Genomic DNA, 26,475 nt, shown 5'->3' with positions numbered 1-26,475 from the left:
CGAGCAATTGTAAAGTACCGGTATTATGCAGGAGTTATTTTAAAACTACAGTAATAACAGTCATAATTTTCGATGAGTTTAAAAAACCCGACTAAATGCTAACGTAACTAATTGAAACGCTCACGCTATTTAATACCGCTTTGAAATTATAGATAAACGCTTCTTGTAAAAATATTTTAGCATTTTTTGGACCCGGCCTTATTTTTTAGTATTTTCTACAAATGTTTCCCGACTTAAAGCTGATACCATTAAACATTTCTTGCATGTATTTCTTTGATCTGACTTTAGGTAGGTTTACTTTACCACTGTGACAACACGATGTGTATATTCTTCATGTTTTTTTTTTTACTTCCAAAATAAGTTGCTTAGCATAACTGGCAAAATGATTCATCTCCCTAAGTGATTGTGTACCTGGATTCCTTACTGTGAGACCAGGCCTATCCTCTACTCTTCTCATACGTATAAGATCTCCTATTAATTGTCTCCTCCTCCTGTCTTCAATATTTCTCCTTTAAATTCAAGAAATTTTCTGTTCTTCCAACAAAACTGATTGACTGTTTAGATTTGTTTATAACCTCATACATATTACAAACATCAATATTTACTCCAAAAAAGCTGGTGAGTTTATTTTTATGTACAGCTGTTTTTGTTTTTAAATTTGTTTTCAATGTAATTCTTATGGGGGGAAATGCGACCTTTGAGAGCATCTTGTGCCCTTAAGGGTAATATTTTTTATATTCTAAAACCTTTATGCAAATCTACGAATTGAGACGAATCATTTGACACCTCAAACATTAAAATCGGTCCAGAAATAACAGAGGAGTTTTGTTCACAAAAAACAGCCCTCACGTATTAATATAAGAGATAAGCCCCCTTGCATTTGCAACAAAAACTTAAGCCTAATCACTTCTTTTGATCACAGATCAACGTTAATATATTTGATTGTTGTTACAGTAGTGGCCGGATCGAAGCTGAAATAAAGTGTTGTTTATCTCAGTCAAAACTCGGCCTACAGCAAAGATTAACCTTAAAGGTCACTTGTAGGCTGTTGTCTTACAAGTATTACCCAAGATTAATACAGTTTGCAATACTGTTATTGTGTATATGTACAATATTGTATTTTTGTTAATAGTTTATTGTTATTATTAGTTGTTTACAGAAAGGACCATGAGGTCCTAAGTTCGCCTCAATAAAGAAGGATTTTCATTTCATTTCCAAATTGATACTTCTCTTCAATAAAGATTTCTGTCTATTACATAAAATAAAAACTGCATTTCATGTTGCCATACGTCTGGATCAAGTCAATTTAACTTTGTCAAACATATTTTGATTTTTATTTCGTTGGGCTTTTAATATTAATTTGGAGTCAAGTTTAGGCTTCTTGAAAGTGTTAGAATTGACTTAACTTGTCATTTATCATAGTTTAGACTCATGAAAAATCCTCCATTCGCATGGCTTTGTCTCGGTCATTAAAATTAGAGCTTGAGTAAAATCGCAACTAAGTCCTAGCAGTAAGATTAATTTAGTTATCATGCCTCCAGGATTGATTTTTGACAGTATAAAAATAAGTTTACAATGTTTACATACCATAATCACATCATTAATGATAATTTATTGTCTTGGCGAATATTTTTTGTTCACCTGTGTATTGACAACAAAACATTAAATGATTGCTACATAATATTTGCAATTTATGATAAGTCTAGCACAATATCGGTACCGGGGTCTGTATTTGTGACAGTTCCTCAGTTAAGGTTGTGCAACAAAAACTCAGAAATATTGCAACTCCCTGCCACGCAATACTGGCTGGGCTACTAACATTCTGATACATTAATTTATAGTACTTAAGAGTGTTGGTCCACAAAATCTTCTGAAACTACATAGTAAATAATAAATAACTATGAAATAATAAATAAATAACTACTGAGATTAGAGGGTGCAAACGTGTATCTAGGTTTAACGCCGGTTTTTTAACCAAAACATCGTAGTTGATGTGAGCCACCGACAGATTGTGCTGATTTCTGTCGAATACACAATCTTTTTTAACATTTCAAACTAATGGAATGACTTATTGTGAGCTATCAATCGTTATGACCCATCAACTTGGCCAGCAACAAAAAATAAGGTAGAAAATAGAGTTTTAGTCACTAGCGTATTCTGTGACTGGCTCACACAACTACTACGTTCTTTTTTAATGAAAGATTGGCTACAGCTGGTCCATATAGGGTGCGTTCACAAAGAAAGCTGGTTACAAGCGCTTGTTGGCAAGCGCTTACAAGCTCGAACCGGCGTGAGAAAAGTTAACATAGTATCAAGCGTGTGTGTTCACAGACAAAGCTTGTGCCGGCTAGCAAGCGCTTGTTACAAGCTCTGACAAGCACGCAAGAACGTTTCGTACTTGTTTTCCGGCGCTTGTTGACCGAACCAGTCAGTTACAAACAGCTAACAGTGCAGTATGGATGTCGATGAGTTGATAGCTCAAGTATTTAGAGCTTCCAATTTCCAAAAAAATATATTACCCACATATTGTGGGTTTTTCCTAGAATGTTCAATAACGTAACCAATAGGACAAATATAACATATATTTATCAAGATGATAGACAAACACATTTAATTCAATATTAATTAAGTGTTGTGTTGGATTTTTTATAGATGAAACTTGTATACTTTTACTTTATTTACCTAGAAAATTAAAAAAATTGAATATATCTCACGATATTTTTTGCATCATAATTAATCAGCTACATAGGGTGTTTAAAACTCCCTTCAAGTATTTTTTAGGTTTTTTTATTGGTCCAAAATTCGTTCTGGTGCATGGATAGGTTGCTTATGCCAATCCCCCCAAAACTTCACTAAATCACTTTCAATTTTCTTGAGGATGTAATTAAACGTGATTAACTTCCGCGGTTAATTGCATGAACACCTTCCTAATTCTACATCCTTTTAATTCTACAGTTTCAATAAAAAAATAACTCTTCATCACTTGAGGAAGATGTTGTCTCAACTAGAGCTGAGACTACAATGAGCTTGAAATGCAAGCGTTTGTTGTGAACACACAACAGCATTCTCAAGCGCTTGGAACAAGCGCTGAAAGTAAGTTACTTGTAACCAGCTTTCTTTGTGAACGCACCCATAGATGGGAAATAGGAGTCTACTTCAGTATCCAATAGTCAATGGTTTAATTTATTTTAATGCAACATATTTCTACATATGATTTTGTCTCTGTGATTACTTTTATTCAATTGGTACTTCTGAATTTGAATGAAGACAATGTTTAATGAGAGACATTTTTCATACAAATTATTTTCTACTTTTGATACCATATTTTATAAATATTTCATTGGAAATATCTTCAGTGCAAAGAACGTTTTTTTTCATCACATAATTATATTTTAATTTTAGCGAATTTCCCATATAGGGAATAAGCTATTACCGTGGTACTCATGGTAAGACCTGGACGCGGGACCGATTTTTTTTTTTTGTTTTGAGGTCCCTAGAGGCCAAAAACACCATCCTTTTAAATTCATATACATATATATATTTATGTATTTATATATATAGTACCTGGGGACCGAGCTTTGCTTGGGGAAAATTATTACTTTACTCTGAAAAGTATTGCAGATACATTAATCCACTCCCAATCTCCACACTGCTAACCTTCACTACTTACTTCACCACTCCCTACGTCGTGGACCTGTTTGCCCTCCTTCCCTATACCATTTTAGAATTGCATATACATAAATGCCACAGACAGTTCCCACACTCTGCACTGCTAGCATTACTACTTCCTACACCATTTCCTACGTCATGGACCTGTTTTCCTCTCCTCCCTTCTCGTAGCATTTTAGGATTGTAGATACCTTAATGTAGTTCCCATAAACAGTTTCCAGGCTCCAGACTGCTCGCCTTTACTACTTCCTTCACCACTTCCTACGTCGTGGACCTGTTTCTCCCCCTTCCAATGGCATTTTAGGATTGCAGATACCCTAATCTAATCGTCATTAACAGTTCCAACACTCCGGGCTGCTTGCCTTTACTACTTCCTTCACCACTTCCTATGTCGCAGACCTCTTTCCCTCCATTCCCATTGCATTTTAGGATTGTAGATTCCTTAATCTAATCGTCATAAACAGTTTTCACACTCCAGACTGCTCGCCTTTACTACTTCCTTCACCACTTCCTACGTCGCGGACCTCTTTCCATCCCTTCCCATAGGATTTTAGGATTGCCGATTCCTTAATCTAATCGTCTTAAACAGTTTCCACACTCCAGACTGCTCGCCTTTACTACTTCCTTCACCACTTTCTACGTCGCGGACCTGATTCCCTCCCTTCCCATAGCATTTTAGGATTGTAGATAACTTGTTTTAATCGTTATTAACAATTCCCACACTCCGGACTGCTCACCCTTGCTACTTCCTTCACCACTCCCTATGTCGTAGACCTGTTTGCCCTCCTTCTTTATACTATTTTAAAATTGCAGATACATAAATGCCACAGACGGTTTCCACACTCTGCACTGCTAGCCTTACAACTTCCTTCCCCATTTCCTACGTCATGGACCTGTTTTCCTCCCTCCCATTACATTTTAGGATTGCAGATACCTTAATTTAATCGTCATAAACAGTTCCCACACTCCAGACTGCTCGCCTTTACTACTTCCTTCACCACTTCCTATGTCGTGGACCTGATTTCCTCCCTTTCCATAGCATTTAAGGATTGCAGATACCGTAATCTAATCGTCATAAACAGATCCCACACTCCACACTGCTACCCTTGACTATAGAATCTAGTAATCTTCAGTATAATCTTTGCTCAATAGTAACAACTGATGTTTTTCCTTTTGTACTGTGTTTTGTTTTGCTAGTATACTGTGGATAGACAAATTACAAGCTACAAGTCTTTTGTTTACTTTTTCCTTGTTATTTAATTCAGCCAACATGGTTACCTAGCAACCCATAAGACTAATGTTAAAAAAATGTGATTTTCAATTTCATTTTTCTACGTAATTAGATTTTTGATGGCAGTTCTAATTGCAGTAAACTCGTTTTTAGGCCAGAAATAAACTATATACAACATTTGAAGAAAATCGTCGGAGCCGTTTTCGAGATCTTGGTGCAAGCATACATACATACATACATACATACATACAAGCAAACTTTGCTCGTATTAGAGTATAGGATATATATATGTGTCCGTTAGCACGATAACTCGAGCAAAAATGATCCGATTTTGATGAAATTTGGTACAAACGTGTAAACCTACGTTTATTCGAACGAGCTAGCGATCCAGCATGATCGGACCATGGGAACGGGGGGTTTTATGGGGTAAAAATAGGTTTTTCCCATTTTTGACCCAAAAAACATAAAATTTAGCAATTGCTTTCCAAATCATTTTGTAGAGCTTAAAAAAACAAATAATTTAGTATATTCAAGCGTTATTATACGCCTAATGGTTACGGAGAAAATTCCAAAAAATTGTAAATTTAAAATTCCAATGTTATTCTTATGGAGAATAAGTAAACTGTTGTAGTTTGCTTGTTTATGAACATATTTTGATCAAATTTGGAAAATGTTTTTATTTCTTACTAACTATTAACATTTTACAAAAAAAAAAAAAACAGTTTTACCCTCCCTGATGCAGCAAACCTAAGTACTTGTTAAACTAATTCTATTTAAATAGGGAATAAATGTTATATTTTTAAGTAGACATTTCAGTGTAAATCTAATCAGTCAAATGGAAATTCGCTTAGTCTGCAGGTTTGCTGCGGCGGGGGTATTTTTTTTATGGTGGTAAAGCTTGAATTGGGGTTTTGCAAGTTTTGTAGATAATGTGAAGTTTAGTTAAAAACTTACATGAAAAAAGTAGTTGGTTACTGTGCATGAATTTGTACTCAATCCTCATTGTTGAACCATCATAAGTTGTGAAAAGTTAAAATATTTGTCAAGTAGCACAATATCGGTACCGGGGACTGTATTTGTGACAGTTCCTCAGTTAAGGTTGTGCAACAATAACTCAGAAATATTGCAACTCCCTGCCACGCAATACTGGCTGGGCTACTAACATTCTGATACATGTAATCTTAACAAATCTTTAAGTTTAAACCCTTCAGATTTGTTTGTATATTCCTACAATTTGTCCTGATTTAAGCCTATCTTAAAGCTAATTGATGCTTTCATTTTTGTCCAGATATGAAACGTCACTGTCCAAACATAAGTTAATTTAAGCAAGCGTTAAAACAATATAATTAACTTTCCATAGAATTTCTGTCTTATTAATCTTGTTTATTGTATCTATATGGTCATTGAATAAAAGTTACTGATGGCAGAGATAATTAACAAAGGTTACGATGGGAATAAAATGAGGGTTGATCACTGGTAAATTTTGTGCTAGTGCATACATTGTGTTACAGTAAGTTTCATAAAGCAATTTATTTTTTATTTTTTACTTATATACTATAAACAACTTTTGCAAAACGTATGACAGCTAGCCTGACCATACTACTGGACCGAATTACATGTGGTTGGTACCAAACGAAAGATATTTACCTGTAGATGTGCAGAATCTCTTTATAAATTAAATTAGGCTCACAAATAAGCACAAAAAATGAATTTTAAATTTCAAAAAAATTAACATGGGTCTTATGGGTTGCCATGGTGATGACGAAATAACAAAATATAAACAGAAAATCAAAACAAATATAAGACATTCCAATCACATGTTTTATTTATAGTGTGGGGTAAAATTAGATAAGTCTGTACATTGCATTTTTTGTAGAGTTTTCGACCACGGGGTGAGCTCTCTAAACTAATTTCGGTTTCAAACTAATCAATTATTTAGTTGTTATTAATATGTAACAAGGATAAATTAAAAATGTTCATAAAGATGCATAGCCTCAGTATTACTGAGATATTCTACAAGTAGTTTAAATACATGTTTTAAACCCCTTACCAAGAGTATTTTTTTGCTGTTTAGATTTTTTGTCTCTGTGATGTTTTGTTCATTAGCTCTATATGAGAGATGTGATTGCAATAAAAAACTGAGGGACAAATAAATAACCTAACAATATTGAACTGAGTAAAGTCAAGTATTTTTTTCTTACTTGTGTGTACTATGTTAAAAAAAAGCTTCTAAACCTATTAAACCTCCAAAACTCAAATATTCCTTGTTCATACTATATGAGTAGTTTTAAATGAATTGAACACCTTTTCCTGTCGAACAGTTAAAGGTACTTTCCCTTAAGGTTGTTGAGATATCTTCTACTATTGAACAAAATTTAACAACTTGTATTGACAAATAATAAAAACGAGGATTTTATCAAGTGTTACCTACATATGATTTTGATTTTATTTGTTTTACAATAAGAGGAAAGTATCTTAAATGTAGTCATTATAGTTTAAAGATTTTTGCCATAGAGAAGCTGGGTTGAGCTCTTGTTTTTCTCAGTGAAAACATTGGCATAAAACAATTTCAGATGGATTATTTATATGGCTAAACAATGTTTTTAACCGTTCTCAATTTTCTGAAACAATTGATCTTTTTCTAAGAATTATACTGGAAGGTTTAAAAAGAATATTTTAATTGATTTTAAGTAATGCTATGTTATCTGACCAGCTCTGTAAACTCATTTTTGGTATCTTGTGGTTTATTCATGGCTATCATTGGAAGTGAAATTATATACATATCCAATGTCTTCAATTATATTGAACAGTTGGACATGTTTAACCCAGTCATAGCCTAAAGTAAATTCTGGTTTCCACACTGATTCATGTTTAATGTGTCAGTTTTTCATACAGATTACAAATTATAATTTGAATTATTTTTTGTTATTTTTTTTAAATGTTAAAATATGATCCACAAGAATTACTTATCACGGCAACATTTTTTACAAATCTCTGTGGTCTTTACTGAATGCTTAACTAATACATAAGCAATACTCAATTTATTCAAGCTTCATGTTTTTATGTGGAAGTATTTTTCAAAATAAAGTCACTGAGTGCTGAGTGGAAGCTGTCATTGATGATCCTTGACAGTGAAGATTGGCACAAAAATAAAAGCTTAACAGTTAATATGATTAGCTAACATACTTGATAAATAAAAAAAAAGAATTATTTAAGTAGTTTTTTTTTATCTGATTGTGCATAATTATCTAGTTATAGCATGGTGTTAAGTGAAACAAATGTAAAATCTATCTATATATATATATAAAATCCAATGTATGTATGTATGTTTGTTTGTCCTTTGTGGACTCCGAAACCGCTCGACAGATTGTAATGAAACTTTCAGGCATTATTCAAGGATTGTTTGTGTGAAGTTTTTTTTTTGGGCACCTTTTGTTTTGTATTTTGCAAACAGAAATTCTTCGTAACCCATAGGTATGAAATAATATGCTCTGTACCAAATTATTTATCATTATAATCTGAATTAAATCGTAAGTCTTCGGGAAAACATAAAAACCTTTAATAAATACATCGGCTGGTTTGCTAACTCTCATTCAAACAGATGTTGAAACAGAAATGGACATATACAATCTGAAAACATATTTTTTAAACCTACAGTTCTATAGTCTACCTAATGAACCTAAGACTCACCATGACGACAGGCATGATCCTAAAACAGCCTCAGTACAGTTGGGTTTCAGCTCACTGGATGGATCATCACGACGACGATGCAGTGATAGTTTCTTGACTCCAAGAAATTTGGTAAAGTTAAATAAAAAACCTTAGAGACATCAGTGCCTACTTTGTCTCTTATATTTAATCTGTTTCACAACGTTTGGTTGGTCTGTTGCAGGTTAGTAAACGTGTTCATCATCGGCAAAGGTACCAAGCCGTACGTGTCTCTGCCCAAGGGTAAGGGAGTCAAGCTGACCATCGCAGAGGAGAGAGACAAACGTCTCGCTGCCAAGGCTGCCTCGGGCTAACTTCGTTCCGTTTTAAATAAAATTTGTTAAAAACCTCTTTTGTTTTATTCTGCTGTATCCTACATTGAGTGAAGTCAGTAAGTCTCTTAGGGTAGAAAATATAACCCATAGATTTTTTTTTATTTATAGGTCAACATTATTAAACTGATGTTGAAGTAAATGTGTAACACCGGACTATTTAGATCTGAGGCATATTTGAGTGGGAAAGTGTCCACTATGGCACAATATCACCAAATCTTTGTGCTAATCACGCTTTAAATATGTTTACTTGAGAAAAGTTTAATTTGGAAAGAGAGATGGTGTATTTTCTTAAGTTTTTTCCTGCCAGAGTAGCTTTCCCATTTAGGTAAGTCTGCTATCCCAACAAAAATCTTTAACTTGTAGAGAATCAGAGACAATTTTATTTTTGTGACAAGTAAACACTAAAAATACTGGTCGGGTTAGGCTGAAATTTGATGTGATATGATAGCTCACATTCTAGATTAGCATATAGACACTCTTATATCAAAAAATCCTTTCGGGCCTCCCCCCCAGTGGGTCTGGAGTTTCCCATGTTAACCTTGTGTTGTGAGAATTCATATTTAAAAGGAATAAAAGTATGATATTAAATAGCATTAAAATGTGATCTGGTTCACCAACAGGGTGCAGCACTATTAATTTTTACTTTCTTCTTCTAGGATATGGAGAAAGTATGGTTTTCTTTAAAATGTTTGAGTTTTGAGTGGACATGTCCGTTGTGGGTCCAGTTTTCAAAGTGATGTGTGTGTGGATGTGTACAGAGCTACAGACCACAACTGTAGTCCGATTTTTAATGTTGATTTTCCCAAAAAAACTTATAAATTTTGCTTGAAAGTGGCCTGAGTGAATGAGACCCTCATAGAGTGGGTTACGGTGTAAAAAGTAATTCCCTTCCCTATGTTACTATGGTAGTTGATATGAGATCAAATATTATAGCGTACACTGTCTATGGCTTAATTCAACCACATATATTTTTTTCTAAAATGGCTTCTTATCCATGGAAATAGAATTAATAGATCTACCTTAGCCATAGTCAACAAAGTTTAAGGATAAAACAAAGATTGAAGTGCAAAATATTACAATTTTAGCTAATCTTGAGCCTGAGTGTTAGACTGTTAGGAAGAGCCAAGAAGAGCCTCAAATTTTGATATGCCTTCTGTATTTAGTTTGATCTTATAAAATATGCTACCTATTGTTACAATATACACTGTACATAGCAGTTGACTCATGCACTGTCATCTGGTTGGTGTCTAGACTTGATATGTCGCTCTAGATCTCTCCTTCTTACCAGTACCTTTCCGCACTCCTCACATCTGCAACAAAATTGAACCATTAATTATTAGAAATTCCAATTTCAACAAGAAACCATCATTTTTAGATCTGGAATTCCATCCAACCATGATATAAAAGTATAATAAACAGCTATAAAGCACAACAATCATGTATGGCCAAGTCAAAGAAAAGTTATATTTTGCAATTGAAGTACTAGGGTCAATGACATTTACAAGTCTTGCTACTTTCGTTCCCATCACTTTCAACTTTGGTCAGAGAACGTGCAAAAGAAAATCCAAATTGCTGTAAGTTACTGATCTGAATGGTAATGGGGTAAAAGGACGGAGGAAAACAGTTAATTAAAATTCATTTCCATTCTAGCTCCTGAGCTGTTGTATTCAATATAATAAATAGGTTACATACCTTATAAATCCGACAAACAGCTCATTTTAATTGAAGGTCGTTTACATGTTTCGGCTTGTATCGGCCATTGTCAAAACGTTGCAGTTGGATGGTGAAATCCTTGTCATTGTTTTCTACTAAAAGTACATACACGAACACATACACACGGACGGGACGAAAACATTACGAAATACGAATAAAACTTTAAATAGGCCTATTAAATACACGGCAGGACGCACGCACACCGTTGTCAAGGTCAGGATGCAGACTGGACTAGTTGTGTCGGTGTTGTCTTATCAGCTGATGTGGACTGCTGACCAATGGGCGTCGAACTCTGCCTTTGTTTTAATATGCTATTGAAAATGTGATGGGATTTGAATTTAAGTTTTTCATTCAGAATTACGCTCTCAAAATTGTTGTTCTCATTAACCTGTGCCTTATAAATTTCGAATTCTTCGAGAGTGTTAAGTCTGCTTCCCTTTTGGCAAATATGTAGGATTTCAAGGCCTTTACTAATATCGTTCATATCATGGTTTTTATCGACCAAATGCTGAGCAAACGATGATTTTTGTTTTGTATTACGAGGATCTGGTCTATGCTCCTTGTATCTAGTATTGAAATCTCTACCTGTCTGCCCAGTATACGTGCTAGGACAACTGGCACAAGTTAATTTATATACACCACATTTGTCATATTTATCACCACATCTGGTTGAATTGTTTAAAATATTTACGGAACGATTAGTTGTTCTGAAGGATAGATTTATACCATGTTTTTTCAATTGTTTGGATAGGTCGTTATGCAGAATGTTACTGTATTCAACGCAAACATACTTCTCATTGTCCTTTCTTGTGAACTCAGATTTACTGGCTTTTGATTTATGTTTGTGAATGAGCTTATCAATTAAATTAATATGGTAACCATTGGCTATGGCAGTGTGTTTTATTATGCCTAGTTCTTTCTCATAATTCGCAATAGACATGGGTATGTTCAAGAGCCTAGTACCATACTTACCTTTAGTTAATTACACAACAGCACCAGCCTTCAAAGTTGCTAAAAAGCTAGAACAGATTTTGAAAACGTACTTTAAGTTTTTAAATAACTACAGTCTAATTAATTCTTACGACTTTATCAACAAGACAAAAAATACAAACATAAAAATGCATTCAACGTTGGCATCTTTCGACATTGTAAATTTATACACCAACGTCCCTGTCAACAAAACATTAACCATCATTGAAAACAAGTTATTATCCGATTCCGATTTATTACCAGAGGCAGTAAATGAAATAATAGTTCTACTTAAGGAAATACTTAATCAAAACTATTTCACTTTCAACAACAACTTTTACAAACAATGTGATGGACTAGCCATGGGGTCTCCATTGTCTGGAATTTTGGCTGATATATACCTTAACCACATTGAGAATGAACACATATTTTCTGATAAAAATAAACTCAAAAATAAAATACTAATGTACCATCGTTATGTTGATGACACTATACTGTTGTTTGATGGAAGTGCTAGACAACTTGATATATTACATAAATATTTAAACAGCATTGATCCAAAGCTAAAATTCACCCTGGAAACTGAAAACGCCAATAAAATCAACTTTTTAGACCTCACTATTGAGAAAATCAACAACAAATTTGATTACAGTGTTTATAGGAAACCAACCACAACAGATATGACAATCCACGCCTCATCTTACCACCCGCCATCTCAGAAACATGCCGCTTACAACAGTATGGTACATAGGCTCTTGAACATACCCATGTCTATTGCGAATTATGAGAAAGAACTAGGCATAATAAAACACACTGCCATAGCCAATGGTTACCATATTAATTTAATTGATAAGCTCATTCACAAACATAAATCAAAAGCCAGTAAATCTGAGTTCACAAGAAAGGACAATGAGAAGTATGTTTGCGTTGAATACAGTAACATTCTGCATAACGGCCTATCCAAACAATTGAAAAAACATGGTATAAATCTATCCTTCAGAACAACTAATCGTTCCGTAAATATTTTAAACAATTCAACCAGATGTGGTGATAAATATGACAAATGTGGTGTATATAAATTAACTTGTGCCAGTTGTCCTAGCACGTATACTGGGCAGACAGGTAGAGATTTCAATACTAGATACAAGGAGCATAGACCAGATCCTCGTAATACAAAACAAAAATCATCGTTTGCTCAGCATTTGGTCGATAAAAACCATGATATGAACGATATTAGTAAAGGCCTTGAAATCCTACATATTTGCCAAAAGGGAAGCAGACTTAACACTCTCGAAGAATTCGAAATTTATAAGGCACAGGTTAATGAGAACAACAATTTTGAGAGCGTAATTCTGAATGAAAAACTTAAATTCAAATCCCATCACATTTTCAATAGCATATTAAAACAAAGGCAGAGTTCGACGCCCATTGGTCAGCAGTCCACATCAGCTGATAAGACAACACCGACACAACTAGTCCAGTCTGCATCCTGACCTTGACAACGGTGTGCGTGCGTCCTGCCGTGTATTTAATAGGCCTATTTAAAGTTTTATTCGTATTTCGTAATGTTTTCGTCCCGTCCGTGTGTATGTGTTCGTGTATGTACTTTTAGTAGAAAACAATGACAAGGATTTCACCATCCAACTGCAACGTTTTGACAATGGCCGATACAAGCCGAAACATGTAAACGACCTTCAATTAAAATGAGCTGTTTGTCGGATTTATAAGGTATGTAACCTATTTATTATATTGAAAACAGTTAAATCTAGCAAAAGGTACCATCTTTTCTTTTCATACTAAGATGGAACCACTAAGAAGTAAGGCTCAGGGCAAACATGCTTACGGGACGACCCTGCATTTAGAGATCTAGTATAGTATGGAAACTTTCTAGTATGTTGTGGGTTGTGCCAGAAAGATACTTGAGAAGAGCCTGAGCGGCGAGCACTGTGCGGAAATTCCTATTGCACTGAAATCAAGATCTTCCTTCATTGTGAGTGTTGTAGCAGTATATGACGTGAGTGTTGTAGTAGTATATGACGAGGGGGCGGTGTTGGACTTTGTCCTTTGAGTTAGTGACACGCACCCTGTGTATTCTAAGCCGAATATTATTGCAAGTTGCAAGATGAGTGATAAGGTTATGTGGTATGTGTACCTTAAATAGTAGACTTACTTATAAGGAGTATCTCCCTCTGCATGTAAACGCACGTGTTTGTTGAGGTTGCTGGGATCTCCAAAAGGTCTAAGACAATATTTGCACTTCAGAGGTTTGAAGCCTGTGTGTGTCCTGAAATAAAAAAATCTATATATTTAACCTAATAATACAAAAAAATTCATTATCAATTATTTAAGATGGGGACGCCACTATGTGCGTATTTTAACCCAAATATGAGTGTAGAATGAGTGGCGCGATCTAGTAGTCTTGTTAGTGACTAAGGCCGACATGTTCCTTAGACACAGCTGTTAATTAATAGCCCATACAGCTAATGGCAACTAAGGGACCTACAGTTTATTGTGGAATCCAAACCACATTTTTTCCTCGTAATTAACAAATTGGTCTAATTATTAGGATAGTACTGCAGATAGTCGTAGTACTCACTAGTGCGGACGTTAATCCACAACAGGTAGCATCGCATCCACAGTGCATCCCTATAATTATCTATAATTCGTGACCTCCTAGTAGCTGGATTACAAGACGACAAAACTGACAACTGTGTTTCTATCAATATTTCCTTGGGCTAGAAAACAAACCTATTTGTTGGATTGTTGACAATTGATTGTCATTTAATAAAGTTTATACGTTATGTAGCTGGTCTATTTTACTGTAAAAACTATACGTTAGGAATGAGGATGTGATCTTATTCTTATGACAACACACATAGTGTACACAGAGCTCGGGTTTTTTCATTGTTGACATATAATGCATAACAAAATCTTCATATGTTGATCATGGGTCCAAGAGAATGAGATTCTGGATAGTCCAATGCGGCTGCATAATTAGTCTCATCATTTTGTCTAAGTCGATGAAGAAGTACTGAAGACGTACTAATCTTCGTCTTCTACTGGTTTCAAAACATTATCTTGCTGCAGTGGCATTTTATTCAACCACGGAAAATATTATTGAATTCTGATATTTATTTGTATCTAACCCAATACTTGCTTTATATTAAACCATGTGTTGTTCGTTTATATTCAACTAACAACATGTACACATGATGCAAAATATCTTGACACTTGACAAATCACACTATTGAAGTAAGATTTACTGGATTTACAAAACAGGAGCTTATGAAATGCATTTGGATTTTTATTGCCTGTGGAGCAAAGCCGTGGATTTTTATTACAGGAATTGGTGAAAGGGGGCGTCTACACAAAAAATACTTAATCTTGACACATCTTTTGTGAAAATCCGTCCATTAAGGGAGGAGTAGTGTTTTGTAGAAATCGCTTTCGTATTATATATAAGGAGTAGCTGCTGTACCCGTGCTTTGCAACGAGAAGATGTACTATATATACCACCTAATCCAAACTCTACCTCTACCTTCTATCCCTCTACTGGTATTTCCATCTGAAGTACTCTTGGAGGGGTGGAATTGTTAAGTTTATTGCATTGTGAATCTTTGGTGTTATTTCTAAGGTGAGTTAGTTTTGTGTTTTTTTTTTTACTTAATTAAACCTCTAATTTAATATTTTGACCCTTCCTACACCATAAAAAGTTTATCTTACCTTATATGAATTTTCAGCCCATACTTTCTGGAGTACACTTTGCCACAGTAGATGCAGAGATGCCCTTGTTTGGATCTGCCCAGGTTACTGACCAAAGTTTCCATCTCTACTGCCTGCTTATCAATCATAGTCGTGCTGTTCTTATCATTCAATGCTATCGAGGAGAACGAATGCATTTCCATCTTTGATAAGCTCTGCGTTGCGTATGGAGAATGTGAAAAAATCAAATTACTCGGTAGATGTGCTAGAGAGCTAGTAGTATATTCTGTTGAGTCGCTTTTTGGAATTTTCAAAGTCAAGTACGGCTTGAAAGCAGAATGCCGCTCGGAAACTGGTTCTGAATGAGGTCTTTCTATCTCTTCCGATTTTAGGGTGAAGAATGCTGGATCAGAAGACGTTGAAAGATTGCTGTTTTCTGGAGAATTTGGACTGTTGAAAGCTTTAGGGTGATCGTTGAAGTTAAAAACACTTTTCAATTTTAGTTCGCAAAGTTTGAATTCACTAGTGGAAAGACCCTCTTGTGTTTTTGACAATCTCTTCCACAACTCAACTCTTCTCATGGTTCCACACTCAAGTGCCAGATGGATCTTCAGAGGGTTTGGGAACTCGAAATATTTTCTGCATCGATGACAAGTGTAGTTTTTCTCTCCTGAAACACGAAAGTTTTTAATGTACAAAAATCATGGTAGGAAATAATGTTATACATTCTTCTGATAGAAAACTAGAAACAATATTTGGAATTCAATGTTGATTTATTGAATTCTGTTAATTTATTTACAGTATTCTGTCTTACAAGTACAAATATTTGATAAATTATTTTTTTTAATAAGCTCTTTAAATTTGGTTAAACATGGTTTTTGCTCATTTACAAAATTCGGGTTAATGAGTACATAAACAACATAAACTTAAACAAATGATGTTTTTGACCCAAAAGTAGAAAAAAAACATATGTTAATTAATTAACGCTATTAGTATAGGGGTTTTGTTTACTTTCGGGCCAAAAACGTCATTTGTTTATGTTTATTATGATCCATATCGGTATTTTTCTAGTATTCGTGAGTATAACATGTATTAACAAATAATCCTGCAGCATTACTCTAAGAGGCAGGGAGGCAGTATACTGTTAACTGTAAGATGCTAAACACTGTTATGTTGACCGGTAATGCCAGACCGGTTATTTGGTTAGAGCGCAGCACTTCCTGGAGGAACAAGGTACAATCCCACAAATAAGGAGAAATTTCTCTGTTTAGGGGAAACCTCTCAACTAAAAGCCATGATCATCAGCCCATCCCTCAGTACCTCATTAGTTAAATGATATAACCTACCTATACATAAATGTTTAATGTACCTTGTATATTCATTGGCGTAAGAAACGGTATTCCAGCTGCTGCCAAGACCTCCTCATCAAACCAAATGCACAATTCCTCTCCAAGCTGAAGTTCCCGGACAGTTTGTAAGGTTACGTAGTTAGTAGCACTGGGGAAGGAGTCCGTTCGGCTGGCTACACTGGTGGAGACATTTTGTACTCTATGCACCAACGTGTTGTAGCTATGACAGTCTGGGGACACTCGGACGTGACGTAGCCAGCTCCAACAGGTAGTGTCTTCCATAGTCAACTCTCCGTTTTTGTTCACTACAAGTTCAATCTGAAACATATCAAATTAATAATCTGACTCATTTTTGTACAATATGCCCGGCTAATCACTGAAGTAGGGATAGAACTGGAGGTAGCACTGAATGAGAGAATCAAGAGATGTTGGGTGCCATATTTATTATTTACTATGGGTAAAGTACATTTTGTTGCTGTTGTCCTAAGACACTAGGCACGAGCCCAAGATTGTTATTCACAGGCTGGATCTAGGGGTTGCTTAGGTAAAATCCATTTGTGATTTGGCGAAATTTGAACCCGGGACCTCAAGAACCGAAGTCTCGCAATCTACCACTAGACCAGCTCGCTCCTTTACCAGGGGTCAAGTCCATTGGAATTAGGGATTGTATCTAGCCAATTATTTTGGGTTTTATATATATATATATAATGCGTCCGTGAACTGAACTCGAAAACTTGAGTGATTTTGGCCCCATTTTAATGAAACTTGGCATAAATGTTAGGGCTGGATCCACTTGAATGGATTTGCGAACCAGTAAGATCTAAGATCGGGTCATAGGCACAAGTACACCAGATATTATGGAGTTTTAAATTTGTCATAATTAGGTTTTTAAGTTTTTACCATAAAAACATAAAAACTCCAATTGTCATTAACACCATCGTGTGGACCTAAAAACCCCAAATAATTTGTTATCTGAATCATTGTTGTATGAGTAAAGGTTAAAGAGAAAATTCAAAAAAATATACATTTAAAATTTATATGTTATTCTTATCTGATTAAGTAAACTATTGTACTTTGTTTCCTTTTGGATATATTTTGGTAAAATCTGGCAAATATATTTGAATAATTCATCTGGTAAATTAAGTTAGTTAAGTAAAGAATAAATCTGATAAGCTCAATGAATTGTCCATATATAAATCCCAAAGTATCCATGAACGTTTGAGAAAACTATAAACAATATACTTAAAATGTTCGTCATGACGAGAAACCTTGCACACAACTATCCATTATTTCATAAATTGCCCTTTAAGGTCGTAATCCCTTTCTAAACGGAACTTTCCATACACCTAATGTTTGAAATAACTCAGCTGTACTTATTTGTTTGTTATTCTTTCAATTTATTACCTTACTAGCTGAGTACCCGTCCTTCGTACGGGGTTGGCATCGAGTATAAAATGCTTATTGCAGTTATTATACTCAAGCTTTGCGTCTGGAATGGGGCAGGACACAGTTTGGTACAATTTTCTCTTTAAAATTACGGTATACTATAGTAATACACATCTACTATAGCCATAATGTTCTACCACTTATCCTAAACAATAGAGAAAAATAAATTTTTAAAATTCACAAAATATCATCATAAATAATTCATGAAATTAAAAACATAAACACAATTGTAAACAATCCTACTTTGACAGTTCTCATTGCGTATCACAGTTTTTTGTTGCTGCTTAGATCAAATTAGCTGTTTTCATAAATGGGAAAAAATAATAGTGCTGCACCCTGTTGGTAAATCTTATAACTTTTTAATGCTTTTGCATATCATAGAAACAACTTTTTTAGTTGAAACAGCTGACTAAATTCTTTAATTCTCATTAAATTTGAATACTCGTAAGGTTAACATGGGGAACTACAGAGCCACTGGGGCGGAGCCCGAAAGGGTTTTTGAGAAAAGGATTTGCCTATATGTTAATCGGGAATGTGAGCTATCATCATGCCAAATTTCAGCCAAATCCGTTCAGTAGTTAATGCGTGATTGAACTTCAAACAAACAAACAAACACACAAACTTTCACATTTATAATATTAGTAAGATTAAAATCAGGTCTGATTATTTGTTTGCATTACTGTATTCTGTTTTGTTTATATCAGCTTAACTTAACCAAACAATAGTTTTATTAATACTTATGAAGTCAAAAGGGGTGAAGCCCGTGGGTAACATCTAGTTTCAGTAAAGATCCAATCAGTAAATTAGAAATTCACAATGTCTGCAGGTTTGCTGCAGCGTTGGGGCGCTTTTTGAAGCATGATTGTAAAATTGTAAAAAAATTAAATTAATGTTTTCTAAGCTCCAGTATAGGAAATGGCATATTTTATATTTAAATGCTGCGTCCTTTAACACAGTTTTGTTTACATCTTTTATTTGCTTACTATTTAAATGGCACCTGTTTGAGTATAGCATCACAAATGTTACTGTACATTAATAGGGTCTCGTTTAAAGTTGTATTCACTTTAGTGTAGATTTGTTCCATGACTCTAAAATTTATTGCGGCCTATAACTAATTAAATAATGTACTACAAAAGTTTTCGTTGCTTATAAAAACGTACAGAAATAGTACATAAACACAATATAGCTTACTTTTAATTTACGATAGTTATATTTTTATACAAGATTGTTTTAGTCTTGCATGGTTAATCAAGAGAAGTGGTCCAGAAATTACTTTTGGTGGTAAAAAAAGACACAAAAACTGCATAAAATTCTGATATAAGATTAATTTTAATAAACTAGCCTTCAAAGCAAGAGTAGGCAATTCAGAGACAGTAACTGTTTTGCCTCCGCTGAAATGAAGGCAACAGAAACATTTATTTACCACGTTTAGTAAATACGCCGTTATAATCATTGCAATGGAGATGTTTTATATCAAATTGAAAATGATTATTTTAAAAATATACTTACCAGATTATATAATTTATTACCTTACCTTTACATTTATATTGATAAACCTTTTGGGGAATTTCTAATATATTTTGTTTGAGCTCATTATTTGGAATTAGAATATGTACCTACTATTTATATCGTACATTTACAAAATATTTATTTTATCATACCTGGTTGTAATGTTTAAAACCTTAGGTTTAAAAGCTTTAGAAACAATTAAATGGACTTTGTACTCTAGTTAAGATTAGGGGTTTTTACTGTAACTAAACGAAACCCATCAAGGAAAACAAAATCCTACCAAGTACCCGAAATCAAAATATATTTCATATTGTGCTGAACAATCGTTACTAAGATATTTAAATAATCAATATCTAGGCTTAAATGTTTTGAACCGATCCCGTTGATGAATGTTCGAATGAATAATTTTAGTTAGATCAAAAAGTCGGTGAAACGTTGCACGTAATGAATACAAATACAATATACGTAAGAGCATAATATGCAACTTTTTATATTACGGTCACCAACATTTATGAAGAATCAAAGAGTAGGCCTGTAACTTAATACGTATTGTTGGACGAATCAGACAAACGTAAAACAATATCACGTATTTTTCGATTTCACTTACGTTAACGGCTAATCACAGTAACTTATTTTATGGATCAAAAGAGCAGTGAAGACATCACACGTATTGTACCAACGAATAACGTTTCGTAAAAATGCCAAGTATAATGATTGTTAAATTTTAAACATATGGAGAACAAAAATTATTTTTTTGTTTTAAATTAATCTAAATTAAAACTCTCGCTTCATGAATTAATATTTCATTCAAATGAACTCACAGTTCAAATAAATACAAATAAAAAACTGGACAAGTAACATTTTAAAATAAAGATAACCTCCTGAATTGTATTTTAAACGTCCATTTCAAATAAACTTGTAAAAGAACGTCTTATTATACAGGGTGTGGCAAAAGAACCGATCTATTTTATTCAGCGCACTGTTCAGCGACAGGCCGTCTGAGGGTGGTGTGAGTAGACTTGTTGGAAAGCCTATACAATGCCATTTTTTGTAGTCGTAGAGCAGTGGTTATAATGAGCTACGTGCGGTTATTATCGAATCGTTAAAAAAAAGTAATGAATCAGTTATTGCAACTCAGTGATTTTATTCTGTTATGTGGACATGGAAAGGTTCCAACGTAATTTTCTGTATGGATAATTAACAAAATTAAATAGATTATTATTCTAATTAATTTGTAGGGATGAAAATTAACCTAAAAATTCGTGTAACTGAGCGGTCAGACTGTTCAAGGCAGCCGCTTGTTTTCGGGCGGGCCTACGAGGACTGTTTTCCACAGCAGCACGAACTCTATCGAATGTTTAGTTGTTGGGCGTCCGATCTGACTTTGGACGGCCTGTCAGCTTCCTTTCCGCCGCAGAAGCCGTTGTTCTAAAGTTAGTAACCCACCGCATTATTGTGCTACGCAACGGAACTTCTCCATGTCGCCGTAATTTAAAGAATGCATGAAACTGCCGCTGAGTTGCAATTAATTAATTCAATACTTTTTAAAAACAATTTCATAACAACCGCACACTAGCTCAGGCGACCACTGCTCTTTGACTACAAAAATGGCATTGTTTAGGCTTTCCAACTAGCCTCCCACTCCTCTCAGACGACCTGCCGCTGAACAGTGCTCTGCAGGAAATATTTCGTTTTATTGCCTCATCCTGTATATTAAAGGTAAAATTCGTACCAAAACTACTGACGACTTAATATACAACTTCCAATGCAAATAGGAGTCTGATGAATGATTTATATGTTTAATTGCCCATATTAACACTGTTGACTTGTTCCAATAAAGACTTGCAAAATACTCTAAAACTTATAAAACAAACAACAAATATTTTGATTAAACTTATTATTAATCATCCAAATACAATTTTTTTTACTAAAAAAAAGAAAAACGGACAAACAGACGGGTTAAACAAGAAATACAAAATACACAAAACAGTTCTTAGTACCAAGACTGACAAAATAGTTTACCACTTACAAATTTTCAAATTCAAACCTCATTAAAAACTACGTCGACTCTCACCTTATTTCTGTCCAGTTTTCCAGTCACGACGTCTTCCAAAGGGATGGGCGGGGAGGCGGTGTAGGCTGGGACGCCCTGGGCGGCCACCACCAGCGTCTTGGCACCCCGGGCGTCTTGTGGGCGGGGCAGAGACAGCCGCCCAGCTAGATGCTGAGGGATGATCGGGAACATTGGGAAAACCGTCATAAACCTCTGCAAACCTCACACAGTAAAAAACCAACACCACTTTGTGAACTTTGAAACTAAAATAAAACTTGAGTTCAAACCACTGCAACGACCTGTTCGCTGCCGACCCCAAAGCAAAGTGCGCCTCCATCATTGACAACTCATTATATATTAGTTTGTGCTATCAGGGGGAGGGGCGCCCCATGATCCACCTTGCAGGGGGAGGCTGGACCCTCGCGGATTTAATAAATATAAGTTGGTCTTTAAGCGAGCTAATTGATACGTCATGGTCGGGCAGGTTCGGGCCACGTGCAGTTTTGTGGTTTGTGGTTCGAAGTGTGGTTTTGGGTGGATAACTGTTGGAATGGTTTGGGAAGATTGTTGTGTGTATTTTCTGAGATCTCCTAATTCTTGTGTTTTTGGGTCTGGTGCTGTGGATTTTATTAAGTTCAGTTCCTAATATTTTGGGGGTACAGGGGGGTCTGAGGGAAGTGTAATAATCGAGGGTTTTGTACAAATACACTGACAACTAAAAGCAGCTGTCTTCTCTGTAGACCGCACAAGACATGGTTTTACAACACTTTCAGCTTACCACACAACATTATTAAAAATAGCTTTTTACAAAGTGAACAACTCACATGATTTTAATTTGGATGATCTTTATTATATTGTCCATCTTTTGGATGGGGCCAAACTTAACGGACAACTAGTTGTAAGCTATAGCATTTTTTAAGTACACATCAAAGACCAAAAGAGAGAAAATTTAACATCAGTATTATTACGAGGATAATTTTCTTAAAATACAAAATTGGTTGAAACTGGTCCATATAGAATGTGATGACTGTATATAATCAAAAGCAATGGTAAAATCTATTCTTTAATGTACTAAGGACAGAACATTTTATCATGTTCATGTTAATGATAAATTTCATACACGGTAGAATTTGAATGCTTAGTAATAGTAAACACATTAAAAATAAGTTTCATAGGGAAACCATAAAAAACCAGGTATAGTTTCAATAAAATGGAAACCAGTTAATGAGAAGAAGGGTTAGATGATAAAACAATTGATTGGCCTGTAATATTTTGAAATTTTATATTCCAACGAACAGCTCCATTTTGATAATACTGTACAGATATTTGGACAATTTATGCAATACATTCTTGAGACTAATGCTGGTAAAATTTCGAATGGTATGTAAGTATAAGTTTTAAAGAAAAAAATGTTTAATAGAGCTTAACCATTTTCTAGTTTCTTTAACCGCTCAGATTATTAAGGACCACTTTTGTTTTCCGAATATTTTTTTCGGGAATACTATTTCAAATTTATACGGAATTCGTACGGAATTTGTAATACATTTTTGAAACCAATTCGGAATAGAATATAATATTAGCCATACATAATAACACAATACCTTCCTTAAAAATATAAAAACGTAAAAATACTCGTACAATTAAAAAATTGTTGTACAACATTGTGTATTCAGAATGGCCTACCTATATAAAAATCTACACATGTTGACAAGTCGCTGCAGTTTTAATCGTTGTAAGAGTCACAAATGACCAGATTGTTGGTGGCATGTTTGGCCACTTGGTCACGTGGCCTGCACGCGTGCTGCCACCCGCCACGGCACGCTTCTCTCCCCCTCTCTCCTTCCACCCCATTGGTGTTTGTTGACTTACCTGTTCGATGAAATCTATGTTTCAACTCTTTCATTTACCATTTTCACTTTCCAGTTCTTAGTGCACTGTCCGTGTTGTGACCATCATAGTGTTGTTTTATAATTGATAAAAATTATATTTTGTTCTTTACAAAAACATTGAATAATCGTGTAATCTTAATAATTATTAGTTCACATAATAGATCAATCTGATTGTGCTGTAGATACACTAAATTGTGCTCCTTACACAAAGAGGTTGATTTTTTAATATGGAATTTTACAGTAATTTTTGCTAGAAAAATGTAAACTTCATAACAAAAGTTTTGAAATAATTAATGATTTGATTTAACTCTTGGTTCATATTTTCTAGCGTTATCGGAACGTGCAGATTTCTACTAATGTAATCTTATATAATCAAAAACAATAACAACAATAATAATGACAGTACGGTAATAGTGTTGAATGATAGTTCAAAATTAATAATGAGATAATTCTCAGAGTATCCACTTGTTAACAACTAGTAAGAATTTGTTTACGAAGATTTACAGTAGATATAGCCTTGACAGACCTTACACAGTCAATGTAGGCGGTTGAATTTTGGAGATGACTTTTAGTTTTTCTGGAAAAAAATATTTTCGTCTACTCATTTGAACGAATTGTCTCTAGCCCAAAGATGAACAACAATTTGACTGAAGGTGTGAGATGAATTTTAGCTTGCCCCGAAGATTATTGTAACGCAATCCGGAATGTAAGGTAAATGTATTTGAGTATTTAGTACTTAAGTATTTTTGTCAGGGCAACGAAGCTGTCGTCTTCATTGGGCACTGGACAGTTTACCTGGACTTGATAACTAGTTCTTTCTTTTAATGTTGAGCTTTTCTGGAGTCAACAGACTAAGCACATTTCTATATTTTCTGTTATAATCCATGACATGTTTTAAAGATTATAGACTTACCATTGACTATTATTTTACACAAACATTACATAGATAAATTTGAATATTGTCTATGTGCGTATTTATATTTGAATTTTTTTAAATTCTTCGGTGGTTAACAAACTTAGCACATGTGTCCATGTTTTTCGTTGTTATAATATGTAGTTTTTTATTGTGTACTGTTTGTACAAGGCCTACGTATATTTCAGAATATTTTCAAAAAGTAAAAATCGTATCTTATAGTACAAGTGATGCCAAATTATCCACACCACAGTGCCATGTCCACACCCTCATCCACTCACACACACACACACACACCCAGCAGCAGGTGTACCACACGGCTGTATGATTTTCAATTTCCTCAGCCAAAGCCTCTGGTTATGAAATATGACACCCTTATCTCTTATCGTGGTGGAAATCCTCTTTGGCCCGGGCCATGATCAATTAAACAATTAAAAGAATAGGCTCTAATCCCGGCGATGTTATCCTCTCCTGCTCTAGTCTGGCGTGAACCGTTGTCAATGTGGCCTGTGGGGGTAGCTTGTAGGGGAGGGTTCCATTCTCCCCGCAGCTGGACTCTCCCAGGTTCAACCACTTGTCGTACACCCGTGACTAGGAAGTAGTGGGTACAGCTGACCAAGGAGCCATAGACTTTGTAAACATATTTTGGCGAGACATGGCTCAGTCGGTGCTCTTAGTAGTGAATCCACAGTAACAGCTTCACAGATTCTGTGTCTTAGTTTATAATTAATGGCAAACGAGTTTAAAAAACGTAAAACCAAAACGCACCGATTCAAACAATCATGAATGATTAGAGTTTTGGAGATGAATTACATCTCTATTCACGCCTTGATCCGTTTGGCATTAAAAATTATTTTAAACACTGAAATTGTGGAATTAAATGGTTATTGTTGGTTGAGAAGTAAATCATCATTTTGAAACATTGTTTGTTGACGGTAATGAATAAAAATTCATAAACCTACTATCCTTATCCTTAGAATTGGCATTTTGAGGTTACATTTTACGTTCTGAAAGAAAGAATACGAATAATTTATTGATATTCCATGAAAACATATCAATAACATTATTTGCATAACTTAGACGCTTAAAACAATCCAAAGCAGAGCCGGAGTTGATACAGCAACGGTTATAGAATCTTTTTTTCTATAATCATTGACATAGTTTTAGAATAAATAATCCATGATAAAAGGTTAGATTAAAATGAACCTACCTCATAGTTATGGAAAATATTATATTTAATTTCTTTGTATCAGCTGTCTGAAATTGTAAAATATGCAGTTTAGCAGTTCTTCTTGTTTACATTTAAATGTCAAAGCAAATGTAAACAAACATTATTAGTGTTCTAATCGCAGCCATGGAGACCAATCAATATTTACTTTTAAAATCTTCACCTCAGAACGTTTAAAGCCAAAGGGGCAAAGCCTACGGTCAGTATCGAAATGTGAATAGTCCTATAATAGTCCTAGGTATGGTAGCTATATTTTTGTAAAATTTAAGCCCAGTTGGTTCAGTAGTTTTTGCACCTATTAGTAACACACATACAGACAGACACCATTAGATTTGTATATAATAGTATAGACACGTATATTATTAACTATTAGTGAAAGACATGGTGGGGCTCATGGTGTTAAATGTGACATTAAGTGTGATATGTTAAATGGAACATCTTTTCGTGCACCCAAAATTCCTATTGCAATATCTGAAATTAATCATTCAGAATTCATTTTATGGCTTATTATTATCCATTACAAACCTTTTCTAAAACTAAACTTCAATTATATTTGATCGTATATCCTGCATAACATACGAGTATATCAGACATGTTATTACGTGCTCACACCTTTCTAATAAGACTATTTTAAGAAATTGTCTTAGAAAGATATTTGATTTGATGAATATAATATTGATTGCATTAAGATTCAACCAATAATATATTCTATGACAATTTGGATGTTATAAGGAAGCATTCCTTAGGAAATAAACAACACA

The 26,475-nt window shown here is 34.5% G+C and overlaps 2 protein-coding genes and 1 non-coding gene across 3 annotated transcripts in view; 2 read left to right on the top strand and 1 right to left on the bottom strand.

Moving 5' to 3' along the window:
* The window catches only part of LOC128985995 (40S ribosomal protein S4), a 31,191-nt gene extending 22,232 nt beyond the window's left edge, over window positions 1-8,959 (top strand). Inside the window, exon 6 of the mRNA XM_054406041.1 lies at window positions 8,793-8,959. Within this exon, the coding sequence (XP_054262016.1) occupies window positions 8,793-8,922 (130 nt within the window). The 3' untranslated portion in view covers window positions 8,923-8,959. The remainder of the gene's footprint in view (window positions 1-8,792) is intronic.
* On the top strand, window positions 955-1,083 carry LOC128988224 (small nucleolar RNA SNORA16B/SNORA16A family). Its single transcript, XR_008490348.1, has one exon. It is a non-coding gene; the product is annotated as a small nucleolar RNA SNORA16B/SNORA16A family (small nucleolar RNA).
* Window positions 8,960-10,149: 1,190 nt separating the features above from the next.
* Window positions 10,150-23,535, bottom strand: LOC128985202 (zinc finger protein 813-like). Its single transcript, XM_054404588.1, has 6 exons — window positions 23,428-23,535; window positions 21,706-21,897; window positions 16,697-16,994; window positions 15,349-15,997; window positions 13,796-13,909; window positions 10,150-10,253 (listed from the first exon to the last, which is right to left on the bottom strand). Exons 1-6 carry the CDS (start codon window positions 23,533-23,535, stop codon window positions 10,166-10,168), a joined length of 1,449 nt encoding a protein of 482 aa, XP_054260563.1. The 3' UTR covers window positions 10,150-10,165.
* Window positions 23,536-26,475: the final 2,940 nt, after the last annotated feature.

Source organism: Macrosteles quadrilineatus, unplaced genomic scaffold, assembly GCF_028750875.1.
Source record: "Macrosteles quadrilineatus isolate MER2022 unplaced genomic scaffold, UCM_ALF_1.0 Scaffold_2__2_contigs__length_208266976, whole genome shotgun sequence".
NCBI classification, from domain to species: domain Eukaryota; kingdom Metazoa; phylum Arthropoda; class Insecta; order Hemiptera; family Cicadellidae; genus Macrosteles; species Macrosteles quadrilineatus.
The sequence above is the reverse complement of the archived record's forward strand: the minus strand, read 5'-3'. Positions and strand labels throughout refer to the sequence as shown.